The following is a 17,282-nucleotide window of genomic DNA, read 5'->3' on the forward strand; positions in this document are numbered from 1 at the left end:
TGGAGGTGATGCCCATTCTTAGGGTGGGTTTGCTTGTTACAGAATGGGATGCGGCACCCCTTCTGTGGATTCCTCTGTCACAGATGCAAATTGGTGGTCCCATGTTTGTTTTGACATTTTGGGCAACACAAAAATGCATTCCTGTCGATGCGTTTCTCGGGAAAAGGAAAGTTTTTTCGTGACAAGCAAACGCCCCCTTAAGCTTAGGTTGAGGCTAGTTTGCCCAACCCCACAACTGGCAGCATGGTTTAAAGTCCTGACCGGGATCTTCAAAGTCCAAAATTCACACTTGGACTATTAGAACCAAAACCCAGAAATTACACTGCTCCATTTCACATGGGCCAGCCCTTGTCATTTTAAATCATAGTCACAAATATTTGTAATATTTTGAAAATATCTTGATTTTGTGATAGTAGCATACACTGATAGAATATATATATATATATATATATATATATATGAAAAAATATTTTGTAGACTTGAGGCTACCAAATCTAAACATCCTATGATAATAACACCAATTATAGATGTAGGACATCACACCCTTTGATATGGTATTGATTTCCTCAGTTTTCAGTATATCTGGAAACGGTAAGTATATATATATATATATATATATATATATATATATATATATATATATATATATATATATATATATATATATATAGAGAGAGAGAGAGAGAGAGAGAGAGAGAGAGAGAGAGATGGGTCGGTGCTAAACCAATTTGGTGCTAAACTACATGCTAAATGGGGTTTTCTTTTTATGCTGTTTGGGCCGATTTACTAAGAATCCAAACCTGGATCATGCGTTTTGGATGAGAAAAATGATGTTTGGAGCTTCCAAAATTTACAAAGATTTTGGACCGTTGATTCTTTGAACTTTATAAAAACCCACCAATGCGTAGGAACCCAATTCTTCAAGAGCTGATCCCTCTAAAACCAAGGACATAGATCACATCTGTACGGTCAGAATTTAAAAATAAAATGAAAAAAAACCAAAAAACCTATTTAGCATGCGATTTAGCACCAAATTGGTTTAGCAGGGACCCGTTACTCTCTATATATACCATTCACAGACTGCCGTTAATTTCTCATGAGAATTAAAATATTTTATATTCCCCGTCCGTATATCGATAAATCAATTGTAAACTTATAAAAACATATTTAAAGGGGATTAAAGTTAAAGATACGTAAACTATGTAAGCGCCACTTTTATCGCGACATAGTGCCATAAAAGCGTAAATATGTTGACAAATTTGAGAAAACTTCAGAAATATCGCGATATTTATCACAGAACCTTTAATAATCGGAAATATCGCCGATCTGTCTTTTCTCTCTCTCTCTCTCTCTCTCTCTCTCTTATTGTTTTCACGATTGTCAGACGGTCTCTTTCACGCATGCGCCCACCATAGGGAAGGGAGAGAGAGAGGGGGGAAGCGACGAAGCGCGTTTCTCGTTTCCTCCTGCCTCCGAATCTTCAACGCCTCGAGGCAAACCCATTATTGGAGGGAGGCGACGACCCCCACCACTTCTCCATCAACTCGCTCACCCTTTGACCTCGGATCTTGCTTCTTACGCCCCGCTTCCATCGACGGTACTCTCTCTTTCTCTGCAATTTTTTCTCTTCTTCACGTTTGTGTTCCTCTTTCTGGTGTTCATGTCTCTTTCCCTTTGGTTTGAAGGTGACGAGGCTCTCCTAGGATTCTTCTTTTTCTTCTTCTTCTTTTTCTTCGATGGCTGCGGCACCTGCTAGGGCTCGGGCCGACTACGACTACCTCATAAAGCTCCTCTTGATCGGTGACAGCGGTAAGGTTTTCTGCGCTGATTTCGTTCTCATCTGCTGTTTTCTGTTGATGGTTCTGCTTTTTGCTCATGTTGATCCACCGGATTACGGGTTTTGCTTGTTTGGTTGGATCGCTGGTTTGTTTTTTGAGATTCGGTTGATTGATCTGTTGGTTTGAGTCGTTAGGGTTGGCGGTGGAGAACATTTGTGAATCTTGAGGTTTGAAGAGGTCGTCAATTGGATTGTTAATTTGGGGGAACTTGTGGTTTACGGCGTGTTTTCTTTTGCTGCCGATCTGGTTTTGATGCGCGGCAATTGAATGGGAGCCGGGGGCTTTGGTTTGTGGCTGTTAGTGGATCGAAGGCGTGTGTTTGAAGTCTGTTTGATTGTAGTTCGAGCTGCGGGATCTGTGTTTTGGCCAAATTGGGGCTTTTGGAAGAAGAAGTTCCGCTTGTGTTTCAGGATTGTAATTTTTCAATGATGAAAAGTTTCGTCGCTAACTGTGATTGATGTTGTTCTTGCTGTAGTAATCTTATGTTAGATTTTCTCCCATTCTGGCTCTTCCTGATCTCAAGCTTTGTTTTTCTTTAGTATATCTGCTGTAATGTTATGTTGTATGATTCATATCGAACTTCCCTACTCCCATTGTGCGTTCTGGATTGTGGTTTCTTACACGATGTTCACGCACTGTTGCCTTCTGAAACATCTCTATGCTCGTTTAACCCTGCCCACCTGCAGGCCTCTTGTCATTTCGAGTAACATTTGTCTTCTTCACTTGTTAATGTCTTGGATTTTAAAAGTTCAGAAAAATGAGAAAGTCTAGATGTTGAACTAAAAAATGTATCTAGATTTCTGTTACCTGCGTACTAGGCAGTTTGCTGGAAAAAATGTTGAGCGTAATGTCCATGCTTCATCAAGTACATGAACTGCATATGTTTTTCATGTCAAAATTTGCACTTAGGTGTGATTTTGTAGATAGGAAGAAAAATCATTGGTTAATATAAAAAGAAAAAGAAAAAGAAAAAGAAAAAGAAAAAGAAAAACAAGCCAGATGGATTTTGAATGACACTCTTGTTGATGATAGCACAGACATCTTGATGCAGGGGGACATTGACTGTTGCGGCACTTGGATGCTGAATGGAAGAACTCGGCTCCCACGTCGTGCAAGGCACAAAAATAGCAAACGACAACCACATAAACACTGTTGTATAGTTTTTATTCCAAGAACTTTTAGTTGAACAAAGAACTGAACCTTAATGAAGGGGGTTGAAAATGAATAACGACAGTACAAGAATCTAAATCAATAAAAAAAATACTGACAGAGGAAACAAAGAGAAGGAAAACTACTCAATAAAAAAAAAGGCTGCTGTGATTTTTCAATGTTCTCTGCCTTGCGCACGCAACCCTAGAGTGGTTTTTAAAAGCTCTGCTGGATCTGGGTCTCGAGTCCCGTCCCGGACCCAAGGCAACATCCGTTTCCTGCTGGATCTGGGTCGTCTGGGCCTGCGTTCCTCGTGCTCGTCAGGAGTGCTCCATTCTGGCGCCTTGGTACCACCATCTGGATCGGATCCACCACCTGGATCCGATCGTCAATCCCCATGTGCCGACCAGGTCCCTTGCTTGGGTCATTTGGTGTAAGCTGGACCCAGTCCTGCATCATTCTCCCTTGGTTGGGAACAAGTTGACTCTGACGACTTGTTGTCTCCACAATAAGCAATTAGATTAGACATAGTAGATATAGGAAAATGGTGCCAATCTTCGGGCAACTCAAGGAGGTAAGACCGGTCAAATAGGCCCGTGAGCCGGGGAAACCCGGTCTCCTTGGTGGGAAGAAGAACTATCTTATGGCCCTGAAAGACAAATGTGTACGTGTTCATACGGTCATCATGAATGGTCTTACGGTCAAACTGCTAGGGACACCCCAAAAGGATGCGACACGCACTCATAGGGGCCACATCACACCACACTTCATCGTGGTAATGCTCTCCCATGAATAATCGAACTAGGCAACGCAGGGTGATGGGTACCTCGTTCCCTTTCTTGAACCATGCCATTTTATAGGGTTGGGACAATTTTTCCGTTTTTAAGTTCAAGGTGGACACAATACTCTCGGACACCATATTCTCTCACGCCTCAGTATCAATGATAATATCACACGTGCGCCCTTCACAATTGCACCGAGTTCTAAAAATATTATTCCACAACCATTTTATCGGGGTCGACTCTCGGGATGTGGTCAAAACATGATGGATGGTTAACAAGTTTTCAAGGCTGCCATCGAACTCTACGACTTTCATCTTGTCATTTCCCTCAACAGGTGACTCACCCTCGCTCTCACTATCGGGTGCAGACTCGACAATGCCCTCTACGAAATGGGTGTTCTTACTCACGGTGGGACACTTGGACACAACATGACCTAACTCTTGGCACCTAAAACAACGAATGATAGACTCATTGGGCTTACCTTTGGATCTGGTGTGGTATGCGGGTCTAGACTGATTGGGTTTGCTAGGGTCGACTCCTGGGGTGGACTTTGAGTCTTCTTTCCTAGGGGAGCTCGGTCTATTGGTTGGAAAACTCGACTTGAGTTGACTGGACTAATCACTACAGGGTGTCCTATGTTCCTGCCTCATTTTCAATTTCTCCTCCACATTCATGGCATAACTGCTTGCCTGATCTAATGACTCGACTGTTATACAGTTGAAGTCATCAGAAATAGCAGGATGGAGACCAGAAATATACCTCGTGACCTGCTGGCGAGCGGTCTCCTCGATCTGCACTCGTAGGGAAAGACGATGGAACTCAGCGGTGTACTCTGTCACAGTGCTGGTGCCTTGACGCAGGGTCAGGTATTCCTTGTAGGCCCTCTCGGCATGATCTGACGACACAGATTCGGACTGCATCAATTTCTGCATCTCTTCCTACGACTACACACGCTCTAGTCCTTGCTGCTCCTTCGACCTCTGCATCTCAACCCACCATGTCTGTGCTAGGCCTCTCAACCGAGTAGAGGCTAGGGAGACACGACGGTGCTCAACTACGTCATGGTAGTCAAAGAAAAACTGGACGACATAGGACCAGTCGAAGAACTGCTCCGAATCGAACCGACCTCCGAACTCTAGAAGATCCAACTTCACCCCGTATGTGGAGGGGCGCTCTGGTGCTTGCTATTGACGGGCCTCCACCATGCCTGCGAGGTACTCGTTCTAGGAGGTATCATCGTCCCACACTGCTTCATCTTCGCGGTTCTGCTCGCTTGGCTACTGGTGTTGACGTACTTCGACGGGTGGTCGGCGCTCAGGTCGCGCCGGTCCCTACTGAGTCTGCCTCGGTCTGGCTTGCCCGTGGGTGGGAGCCATCTGTGGCTGCCGTTGTGGCACCAGTATGACAGGAGGTCCAAAGTAAGGGGGATGGGGCTGCCGGGTCTCGGGCTCTAGGTAGGTAGGATCGGGATAGTATAGGTCTGGGTTATGGGTTGGATTAGGATGGGGGCAATGGATTGGGTTTGGTATGGGATTCTGGATCGGGGTTGGGTTAAAGGCTTGGGTCTGGTAAGGGTACTATGTTTGGGTAGTGTAATACTGAGATGAATCACCCGATTGGATCTGGATTGGGTCAAATCTTAAACTATTCGTCAGACTCAGATTTGGATAGGTTGGATCGGGGATATCATGACCCACGATATTTTAACAGAATACACTTAAGCTGCAGGAGAAATAATGATACTAATCTTTATGCATAATACGCTCGTACTGTTGACATCCACATTCAGATAGATCAAATACCTATCAAATCGACTAGGTTGTTGGTATTCATAAGTGTAACAACTGCATAACAAAACAGCAGGTTACACGTATGAGATGGGTGTTCTCACGTCAAAAATCTTGCTGGGTGTCCTACCAATACACACCTGCTAGACAGTTTCTCAACAAAACAAATTTCGCCTTTCTGTCTCAGCCAGACAGACCATGCTGCCACACAGTTCTGATCAAGTGCATATATTATCGTTCATACATCAGTTGACGATATAAGAGGGTCAGTTTGAACTCGATCCACGATCCATATGATTATGGGTCTGGTTTTGACCTGGCTCAGATTCAAACTGGGGCTATGTCTGGGTCCGATATGGGTTTGGGTCAGCACTGGATCCATTTTGTGGGTCAAAACTAAAGGGTTGGATTTGGTTCGGGGGGAATCGTGAACCAAACCCAATTGGGTAGGTCGGGTGGGTAGGTTCAGGAGTCAGACCTGCTCCCGGGACCCAAAGGATGGTCCTCGAGATCTAGGCCCGGGCCCTATTCTCGCGAACTCGGGTATGGACCCTCTCGGGTCCCACTGCTCCCGCTTGTGGGTTTACGGTATTATGGTTCCCACGTGCGGGCTCAAGGGGGAAAATTGCGGCCTTTCCGGGTCGGACAGAGGAGCTCGGGTCCCCAGCATGTCTCGGTGGGACGCCGGGACCCTGCAGGTCCGGCCCAGCGTGGGGTGCGATACCTAGGGTGTGTGACCACCAGCCGGGACCCTGCAGGTCCGACCCAGCCTGGGGTGCGGCACCCAGGGTGCGTGACCATGAGCCCAGGCCTGGGACAGGACCCAGCGCAATGCTGTGGTCCTGCAACTCAGGCCCGGCCTGCGACGCAGTCGCAGGGACCCGCTGCGCACCTTGGCGGTTCAGTTGGAGGGTACTCGGACATGGGCGACCCATTGTTGCTGTAGACTCAAGTTGGAGGGTGATGCAGAGCAGGATGGGCCTGGGTTTATACCGCGTGACTCACGTAGGGGACTCGATTTGCACTTTGGAAATCGGATCCAAGCAGTGGATCCAATTCCCATACTGGTTCCAAAACGTGGAGGGGAGGTACCACTGTGTACCAATGCCAGGCAAGCATAGAGAGTATGGGTCGGACCGCTCCAGATCCAACAGCAGGCCAGAGCAGCATCGGCATCGGCATCGGCATCGGGTTCGGGGCCGGACCCACTACCCGGATCCAGCCAAAGTCTTTAAAACCCCTCTAGGGTTTTGTGCGCAGGGAAGATTGATTCCTTGGCAGCAGCCTTATTTCTTCAGCAGTTCCTTTTTGTGCCTTTACCAGTGTTTTATTCTTTATTGCATTTGCTTACGTAGTTTATCATTCAGCCTATAGTCTCTTGTCTATTGACTCCATTATTTTCAAATAAAAGAAACAGACCCACTGATTTCCAGTGGGCCTTCCTCTCCATTTTTGAGCATCGTTCGACCATAAGAATCAGATCATTGCAATCAGTTGACTGGTGTCACGCTGCCAGCATCTCCACTGCATCAGAGGGGGGTGTACCCGATGGGGAGGGCTGCCGCAACCTGCATCCCTGTGCAGGGTTTCTTCAACGGCTTCACATCACGATGTTTGCTGGAGCATCACCGGGGCTGGGTCGATGGCAGTAGCATCAACAGGATGGATCGCGTGCACGCCTAACAGATTCAGTTGCATTGTGTGCGCTTCCACCTTGGACTCAAGCGCTCCCAACCGTGCCTCGACCCCGTCCATTCGCTTTGACAGGCCGGTGACGTCTTTACTTACTTGTGTCATACCCTCTTGAACATTGGTCATCATGGCCATCAGTTGCGCCATTTGATCTTCCCTACCGGTGTCCTCCCGCTCCTTTCCAGTTACCGGATCGTTCCTCACATTTGGTGGCATGCTGCCGGCGACGGAGGATACTCGGGGCTCTGATACCATTTGATGCAGGGGGACGTCGACTGTTGCGGCACTTGGATGCTGAATGGAAGAACTCGACTCCCACGTCGTGCAAGGCACAAAAATAGCAAACGACAACCACAGAAACACTGTTGTATAGTTTTTATTCCAAGAACTTTCAGTTGAACAAAGAACTGAACCTTAATGAAGGGGGTTGAAAATGAATAACGACACTACAAGAATCTAAATCAATAAAAAAAATACTGACAGAGGAAACAAAGAGAAGGAAAACTGCTCAATAAAAAAAAAAAAAAAGGCTGCTGTGATTTTTCAATGTTCTCTGCCTTGCGCACGCAACCCTAGATGGGTTTTTAAAAGCCCTGCTGGATCCGGGTCTCGGGTCCGGTCCCGGACCCGAGGCAACATCCGTTTGCTGCTGGATCTGGGTCGTCTGGGCCTGCATTCCTCGTGCTTGTCAGGAGTGCTCCATTCTGGCGCCTTGGTACCACCATCTGGATCGGATCCACCACCTGGATCCAATCGTCAATCCCCATGTGCAGACCCGGTCCCTTGCCTGGGTCATTTGGTGTAAGCTGGACCCACTCCTGCTCTGCATCACATCTTCATTTGACTTTCTACTGTTTAGTTCATGACATCATGAATATGGGACAAAAGTTAGGGTTGATTAGGGATATGATAATCCTTTGGTATGACAAGGCTGTTTATTCCCATTTTAAACAGGTAAAACAAGCAAAACCTTCATTTAGTGGAAAGCAATTTTCATAGGAAATGGGAAAAATAAGGTACTGATTTCTGTTTGGATGATAGTGATGCTGAGAGGTAGTGATATTTCATTGTATGAGTTCCTAGCTTCAAGGGTTACACTGGTACTGGACAAGTCAATTACCTGAAAGGATTTGGAAATTGCCAGACTGGGGCATGGAGAAGTGTTGGAACAATTTGCTGTTTCACTCCCAAATTCCTATGCTGAGTATAGTCTATCTGTAGCCGTCGATCTTTAGTTATCCTTCATATCCAAACTTCTTTTGTAGGTGCATGTCTTGAGTTGGATTGTGCTTTCTCTTGTCCAAATGAGTTCGAGCATAGTTTCTTCCATCATACAAATTATTTTCCCCTTGGTGCAAGGTGCAAACTGGGTTTTAATTTCTTTTATCCAATTGTTGTCTTCTGAGATTAATGATTTGCTGCTTCTGCATTAGTTTCTGAGGCTTGATGTGCTCATGTTACCTGTTAGCGGATTTTATTCTGTTTCATGCATAACGGGATCTTGTGAGCTTATATTTCTGATCCCAACCTTCCCAACATAGAACTCCCCTAAAAGTTTGGTCAGATCATATCGGTAAATACTTGGCCATTGCAAGAAATCCTATCCTTAACAAATCTGGCTGAGCCAAACGTAATGGCTATTGGGGCAACACATTTCCAACTTTTTATTTTCTTGTTGTCAGCCATTGCTTCCATGTGATTATTTCTCAATGTTGCTTCCTTCCTGTTCTTGATATGTTGATCCTTCATTTTTCAGTTTCACCTTTTGTCTTGCCTGAATGATTGCATTGTCCTTTATTGTACCAGTGATTTCTTCCAATTTCATTTGCATTCCTAGGATATGTGATGTGCATACAACTAAGTAAATGGCAAAGTTGAAAAGTGAGTGGCATCTTATGTACTGGTTGGCAACAATACAGACCATGTATTGAGTTTTATCAAGTGTCAGCATGAGGGCATTTCATAAGAAAGGTCATATTCATGATATTTGAATAATCAAATTAATTTGCTATTGTACTCTTCTGATGTCTTTACTTCATATTTTCTACCAAAAACTGTACTGATTGACACATGTCATAGTTTAACATGCAACTGGAATGATGAAACTGCCTTAGGTGGTTCATTAAATGTTGACAATTAGGACTTAGGAGGAGCTAGAAGGCAAAGAGATGCATTTGTGTGTTTGCCTGAACACAAGATGGTGTAGATATTTCTAGTGAAGGAATGTAACATGCTGGGCTCTATTAATAAGGTAGTAGGAGCCATTTGGATGAACCGATTTGATGAAAGGATGTGACCTTTGAAACTTGTAAGGTTATACTGAGTAGCATATAGAAGGAGTGTGCATATACACTGTTTCATAGTGTAAGGAACAAATTTTCTATAATAATAGCAGATGTAAAACAACTTTTATGTTCCAACAAGTATTGTTATGTCATTTAAAAAAAGTTAGAAGGAGAAGAACATTTTGTCATGGCTACATCCTATGTAGTCAAAGGCACCGACTAGGCACCTAGTCGGGCTAGTCGAAGGAAAAACTAAGAATCGGCCAGATTCCTAGTTTTTCCCTTTCAGGGGAACCAATTTTCCTGCCTAGGCGCCGGCTAGGTGCCTAGTCGGGAAAATCGGTACCTTGCAACTTGTTATGTGCATTTTTTGCTTTTTTTAATTAATTTGTTATGTGTGTTTGTTTATGTAGATGTGACATTGAATTGTTATGTATGTTTGTTTATGTATGTAGATGTGTCTTAATTTTTTGTTAGGTTTTGTAATATAACAGGTTTATATGCAGCTATGCTTCACAATAGTGGTATTTTGTACTTTGTGCATTTGTTGATTAATTTTATGTCGGATACATCTTTGTTGTTAGTCTTAATAATATTTGGGTAGGTTTTGCAATATAACATGTTTACTATGCTTGACGATAGCAATATCTTATGCTTCATGCATTTTTGTTGATTAATTTTATGTTGGATACATGGTTGCTGTTAGTTTTAGCACTTTATTTTAAGAATTTAGATTATTTTTAAATGATTTGACATTTGTTGATAGTTGTTTGCTTTGCTTATTCAATTGTTTTTAATATTTGGACAGATTTTGGAATGTTCGATTTGTTTTGTTTTGTCTATTGCTTATTGTTGATTGATTTTATGTTGCATACATGTTTGTTACTAATTTTAGCAGTTTATTTACATATTTTTTTTTATATTTTTAATTAAGGTACCGACTAATCCGCCTAGTCTCGCCTAGTCTCCGACTAGGCCTTTTAGGAGTCCACCGACTAGGCATCACTTAACACTTTTGAGTACATCTGTATATGCTTTTATAAGATTTAGGATAAAGATAAACACATGCAAAAGAAACATTTTTATGCTGCATTAATAAGATCTTTTATATATGAAGTTATGACTGTCTATCATGAACTAATACTGTAACATATGTCAAAGATATATAGTTAACTAACAACTAATAGACTAGTAATCAACAAATATATAGTTAGCCTTAGACACTTTTAATACTGTGCATCAACGACAAGGGGGCCGAATAATAGAAGTGCAATCAACCTTAAAACCCAATTAATCCATCCCAATAGTACCCAAGTACTTATTTTGATATGGTATGGCACGTGCATGGGGACCTGGTAGAAGTACTCATGTCACATAGGTGAAAAGCTGCCCAAGCTTACAATACTATTGAAATATGTTCAATTATGTAGCTTGGATTTTGTTGTAATTCTTTACACTGCATGTAGGGTATGTATACGAGCCAAACCAAGTGTGATCCTATATTATAAGATCGGCTTAATAATTAACAAACCTGAGCTCAAGCCTTTCGAGAGCTAACAGAGGTAAACTTACACTGAGGGTGGGCAGCTATATAAATCACAGTGTGTATATGTAAAAATTAGTAGTTACTATTAAATATATTAATATATCATACTTGTTCATAAATATTACTAAGTGCTTGTTTCTGCATCCATCTGATTGGCCAAAATTTGGAGGAAGTCAATCTCATTGGCTAAACTGATGTAGTAGAGGGCCATCATTGGCCAGTTTAAGATAATTTAGATAAGGGAAAGCTAGGTATGTTACTAAAACGCCCTCTGTAATGATTTTGGAGGGCGGCTATGTACAATCACCTTTTCATGCATGATTTCAAGTTCAAAATGGTAAGATCAAGATCAATGACACTTGCTTCTTTGACGACAACTTGGGATTCTTTAATGACAAACAAGCTTTAATTTAATGGCAATTTTCATTCTTGATGATAATACCACCTTATAATCATTCATGACAATCTGGATTGTCATTATACTGGTTGAGCTTGTTTTGTCCATAACTTTTTATCAAACCTTAAAAATATTGTTTTATTGGTCAAAATAATGCCTAAAGTGATAAATGCCTTACTTTGTACTTGGATACCATGCTTGAGTGGAGTGATCCATAGATCCGGGGCTCCTATTGGTCAAAATTGAGGTATCTATAGGGTGTCAAATGATCCATTTAGCTCAGACAAAATTTTATTGGTTAAGGGAACAAGGGTTGATGGTTTTCATTTGCGTTCTTCACCCTTTTCTTTTTCCAAGTCCCTTCATTTTTGGTCATCGGTACCGTGGCATTAGCTGCGGGTAGAACCATTTTTGGTCACCTATTTCAGGTGCACACATGCTTTCGTGAGTGCATATATGTGTTTATGTGTGTGCATGTCCATGTGCACTCATGTGTGTGTGTGAGGGCTACAAGAAAATAGAGATTCTACGGCCATCTTGCACTCAGCAGCATAAAATTGGTGGTTCAATTTTAAGAATATCAGCATCTTGTTGGTTGTGATATTTCTTCAGTTTTTCTCTCCTGATGGTGATCAACTTTGCGTTACTTCTCATCCAGTGCTGCTGATGATTGATGAAACCATTTTCCTCCATTGAACATGTACAATGTCTTATTAAAATTGTGGTTATGCATTGAAGAATGGGCTTATACAACTGACAGAAGTCTCCAGCACTTTTTATCTGGCATTTATAGCTCAGTTGCCTCATTGCATGAAATTGGTGTGCTGGTTTCTGAACCTTTATGCTTCAGATCAATAAAGGTGTTTAACTATTTTATTGCTCTACCTTCATCTAACAGCTAATAAATATTTTCCGGGCCCGTGAATCATTAAATGGTTAGGGCATCTTTGATCATCCATATACATTTTCTGGTTCAATGGCTGCATACCTTGCTGGCTTGCTCTCTTCAGCATCATGTCCGTATATGAAGGGATCTGGTTGTCTTCGATTTTTTGTTCTAAAGTTCATCAAATATATTTTCATTGTCCCAAATGAGTGCTTTCTGTGATTTGATATGAATATGAAAGGCATGCTTTTTCACATTTGTTACGTCCTTTTCTTGATGTTTCTATTCAGCATTTTGATGAATACATGTTCCTTGCTTGGTGAGAAGTTACCATGCTCTTGGTGGCTGGAGGAGCCTGTACGAATATTAAGCGTTGCTTGAAATCAATGTGTACATCCTTGTATTGCTTTTGCTTATCTTTCTTGGTTGGCAGGTGTTGGAAAGAGTTGCTTGCTTTTGCGTTTCTCTGATGATTCCTTCACAACCAGTTTCATTACCACAATTGGGTGCGTCATCAATCATCTTACCAGAATTTAAAAATGTAAGTCACTACTGATAGGCCTTTCCTGACTAAGATTTTGCATTCCTTTCAGGATAGACTTCAAAATCAGAACCATTGAGCTTGATGGCAAGCGGATCAAACTGCAGATTTGGGATACCGCTGGCCAAGAGCGGTTTCGAACAATCACAACAGGTACGGACCTGTATCACATGAACTGTTGACTCTTCTTTGGCGATTACTGCTCTTATTTTTATGTGAAAATCCTGGAGGATATTTTTGGCTGCAGCTTATTACAGGGGAGCTATGGGCATTTTACTGGTGTATGACGTTACGGATGAGTCCTCTTTTAACAGTATATGCTTGCCTTTAGCATCTTTTCGTATTTTCAATGCATTATATACTCCTTGGTCTTAGATTTAATTTGTTTACTATATTTAGATATAAGGAACTGGATCCGAAACATTGAGCAGCATGCTTCTGACAATGTCAACAAGATACTGGTAGGCAACAAAGCTGATATGGACGAGAGCAAGAGGGTAAGGTTCATCTATGTTTCTGTTAGTGGCATATCCTGCAAGATTATTATTATTTTTTAATTGTAACTGTTTGTACTTCTTTTAGGCTGTGCCTACTTCTCGAGGACAGGCTCTTGCTGATGAGTATGGCATCAAGTTCTTCGAGACTGTGAGTGTTACCAAAATACTGTTTTTTAGTTTGAAATGGTTGGTTGATCCAGTTTTTTACCTAAAGGTACTAGGACATGAGCTTTTGAGAGTAGACAATAATTCCTTACCAGAAGTCTTGAGTGTACAGACTTAGGGAAGAGGGGGTGGACGGTCACTGAGGGCTTGGTTTACATGAACCTGAGTCTGGCTAAGTCATGTTGAAGGCTTTCTTTGGGAGCTAGGCATTGGAGAGAATTGGGGAGTTTGAAAGGTGAAAGCCTTCCAATTCATAGAATTGGTGAATCCCACCATTAGGGTGTGTTTGCAACTTTGCATCATGCAGAAACCGGCAAGTTTGTGTGGGAACGTAAAAATTAATGTGTTTCCACATGCCTCACTGCACGATGCAAACAGGGTAACTGCTTTCTGCAAGCAAAGTGTCTCCAAAATAAACCTTCCACGGCAAAAAAAGGGGGGGAGGGAGTGTTATGGCTTCAGTGGGAGAGAAGCACATGCTTAGGAGGTTGTGCTTGTCAACACCATTCTTGGTTGCAAGTACAAAGGAATAAACAGTTCAATTATCTCTCCAACTTCTCAAATACTTCAAGATCTTTCTCCCAAGCAACAATTGTTAGAGAGGGTTTGGCCCAACTCTCACCCAGGCCCTCTACTGCTACCCCAACTACCAGCTCTTAATCCAAAGACCCTCCACCATTTGTAAGATCACATAAAAGGGAAGTGTTGCAGAGCGTATGCAGTTCATAGAATTTTGTAAATCCCACCAAGGTTGTACTTGCCAAAACCATTCTTGGGTGCAAGTACAAAGGAGTAAATGCAAACGCCTTTCTCCTGAACAACCATTTGCCAGAGAGAATACTCCTAACTCCCACTGAAATTCTCTACTTCAATTACCTGATCTCGAATAGATGCCAAAATACCCTCCACATTTTGTAAATCGCATATAATAATGTGTTGCAGAGTGCGAAGACAAATTTGAACGTGGAGAATGTTTTTTTCACGATTGCAAGGGATATAAAGTTAAGGCTCGCAGACACGGACTCTAAAGCTGAGGTACAAGAAGCATTCAACAGAAAAATAATTTGCGAAAAATCTTTCCTTATCATTTGTCCTTGTTTCTTTTGCAAATTCTTTTTCAGTTTATTTTTGAGGCAGCTATGATGAGATCTAACTCTTTCTCTTGCAGCCTCAAGCCATCAAGATTAACAAGCCAGACGCTACGAAAGGAGATGGTGACACAGCTCAGAGATCAGCTTGCTGCAGTTCATGAGGGTAATGCAGAAAGGGCGAGGTGTGGAGATGACCTTGATGGAAACTAATTGTTTCTTCTTTTCTTAAGTTGATAATGATATGGTCTTGGTATGGTTGGTGCTTGTATTTTTCAACTTATCATTCTTTTCAAATACTAGCGTGGAATTTAGCCTTTTGGTCAAGAGGAATGATGTATCACAGTTCTGGTTGTTTTTTGCTGTTTCTAATTACTGGACATACTTTATCTATGGAGGAAATTACTGCTCTTTTCTGCTGTGTTTATTCTCTCTTTGTACAGCTACTGATCTCCAACCGGAAAATTTTTGTCGTCATGGTTAGAAAGTGGTTGAAGAGAGGTGGTTTGGCTACTTGGATGTAGGGTGGTCTCAGCCCAGTGGCAGCCGTTCTCTCTTTGTGATGTTAAACAGCATTGCAAATGTGTGCAGATCCATTTATAAATGGGAAATTCAGAGTATGGGCCTATTCGGGTTGAGGACAAACCCATGCTCAATACCTTGGACCTGACCCTGACCTTACAGCCTGATCCACTCACTCGAGTTTGTGTTGATTGAGTGTGAGCTTTGCTCAGACCAGATGCATCTTGTTGAATTTGTTTTTGACTTGTGATTAGATCCGTAGCTGTGTTCTGTAGAAAAGGAATCTGGTTTCTAGGTGAAACTGAATACTCATAACTGTGAATGCTTTGACAGCAAATCTCTGTGATTCAAATGGGCGCTCTTTATATGCTACAAACACAGAAACTCATCGACAGTTTTCAGGCAGGCGCCACAACTCATCCAAATACCAGTATGGGGTTGCAACAGCAGGTGCTGCAATCGGGCATACCCTAGAAACTGTTAGAATGCTGTGTTAGTAGATACTCTGGATGAGTTTGTTGTTCAAGTGGCTTGTTTGCAACCTATGCCGTGCATCATGCTGCTGACTTGAAACACCAGTCAATGTGTATCGGCCGAGTTAGAGTCTCTGGAATTGATGTGTGTGTGTGTGTGGGGGGGGGGGGAGGGGGGGGAGGGGGAGAGAGAGAGAAGGATGCATGAAACTGGAGCAACAAGGAGTGTTAAATTGAAGGGTGAAGTTATGAAATGTATACGAGGCATTTGTGGAAGTGATAAATGAAGAGTGGAAAGTGATACAGAAGTAAAAGTGGAAGCAACGACATGAAAACGAGTAGAAAGCAAATATAAGACTTGTTATGGTTAAATATCAGCACCATCCAAAATTTAAAGACTGATCTAGAACCATTGCCCCAAGTACTTGATGCTGACCCTAGTTTAGGCGACCTAGATCCAAGTCCATTTCCTACAATACTTCAAGATGATTCATGTGGTGTTGCTTCATATCCAAGCTCCAGCTGTGGGACCCTTCATCAGGATACCACATGATCAGAGGCACCAAGTTCGATCCCCTCCAAGGGCACCACCTCATCAATGCATTGAAGGCTCAAGTGGAACCCATAGGTGGGGCATCCCTCTTGGTTTAAGGAAGGAGGGCTCACCTTGGGGGCGACTTTCCTATGTCTGAAAGAGTGAAAAAACGTGTGGGCTTGTTTATGAAGGCCCTAAAAGTGTTAACTAATTTTGGCAAAAGTCAAGGAGGCCTTCACCAAGGCTAAGAAGGTGTTATCTATGAATAGGTTGAGCCTTAGAAGGTGGTGTCCAATTTTAGTGTAGGTTTGTCTTTATTGGGCTTTTGTTTTATTTGAAAGCTTGTCACTTGTGAGTACGGGTGTCAATGGGTCTTGTTTGGTTCGAACCTAGGTGAAATCAGACTTAAACAAGATTTTCGTGTATGATATCGTGTTCGGACCCGAGTCTAATCAGGTCTACCATACCTGAATTTGAAAAGAACTACATGAACCAAACTTGATAAAATAATATTTTTTATCATTTTTACATTGAAAAAATGTGGGTCTTAATCGGAACTCGGGTCTGGTCTGAGTCTAGTATAAAATTTCACAAACTATACCTGGGTCCATGTATTAATCGGACCTTCGGGTTTGAACCTAGGTCTTAATCGGGTCTTCTTATTTGTCACCATATTCGGACCCTATAGGGTTTGGTCGGGGTTGGGGTCGGGTATACTTGTCCCGTTAACACACCTACTTGTGAGGGTTGTGAATACCCCTCATTGGCCTATATACGGGCCTTGTAATCCCCCATTTGAGAGCATGCTAAATGAATGAAAAATGTGAATACGGATCTCTCTCTACCTCACGCCTCCTCTAGGGTCTCTCTCTCTTGCAAGTCTTTGCCCCCTAGACTAGGTCTCCCTCTCTCTAAGGGTTTATCCCTCTCAATTGGATGAGCTAACCCTTTAAGTGGGTCTATTCTTTCAAGTTGTCCAAGGTGTAACTTAGGCCCACTTGAACCGGTGCAATCAACTTCCAATAACGGCAGTCTCGACTCTCTCCAGCCCTAACCATGAAACTCAGACCTTCCCCAGCTGAACCACGGCTGTAGCATA

At 42.5% G+C, this 17,282-nt stretch overlaps 1 protein-coding gene across 1 annotated transcript; it reads left to right on the top strand.

Moving 5' to 3' along the window:
• The first annotated feature begins 1,428 nt into the window (after nucleotides 1-1,428).
• On the top strand, nucleotides 1,429-15,060 carry LOC149823399 (ras-related protein RABE1c-like). The gene is made up of 9 exons (XM_090018808.1): nucleotides 1,429-1,597; nucleotides 1,686-1,809; nucleotides 12,796-12,868; nucleotides 12,956-13,056; nucleotides 13,151-13,216; nucleotides 13,303-13,400; nucleotides 13,486-13,548; nucleotides 14,508-14,600; nucleotides 14,734-15,060. Exons 2-9 carry the CDS (start codon nucleotides 1,737-1,739, stop codon nucleotides 14,815-14,817), a joined length of 651 nt encoding a protein of 216 aa, XP_089874934.1. The 5' UTR covers nucleotides 1,429-1,597; nucleotides 1,686-1,736; the 3' UTR covers nucleotides 14,818-15,060.
• The last annotated feature ends 2,222 nt before the right edge of the window (nucleotides 15,061-17,282 follow it).

The sequence above is a fragment of the Nuphar pumila genome, chromosome 10, assembly GCF_984573655.1.
Source record: "Nuphar pumila chromosome 10, dmNupPumi1.hap1.1, whole genome shotgun sequence".
In the NCBI taxonomy this organism is placed as follows: domain Eukaryota; kingdom Viridiplantae; phylum Streptophyta; class Magnoliopsida; order Nymphaeales; family Nymphaeaceae; genus Nuphar; species Nuphar pumila.

Excerpts from the sequence above, each read along its gene's own strand:
- LOC149823399 (XM_090018808.1), top strand. The coding sequence starts at position 1,737 with ATGGCTGCGGCACCTGCTAGGGCTCGGGCCGACTACGACTACCTCATA. Across the intron at positions 1,810-12,795 it reads CCTCTTGATCGGTGACAGCG|GTGTTGGAAAGAGTTGCTTG; the intron begins GTAAGGTTTTCT and ends CTTGGTTGGCAG. Across the intron at positions 13,057-13,150 it reads GTTTCGAACAATCACAACAG|CTTATTACAGGGGAGCTATG; the intron begins GTACGGACCTGT and ends TTTTGGCTGCAG.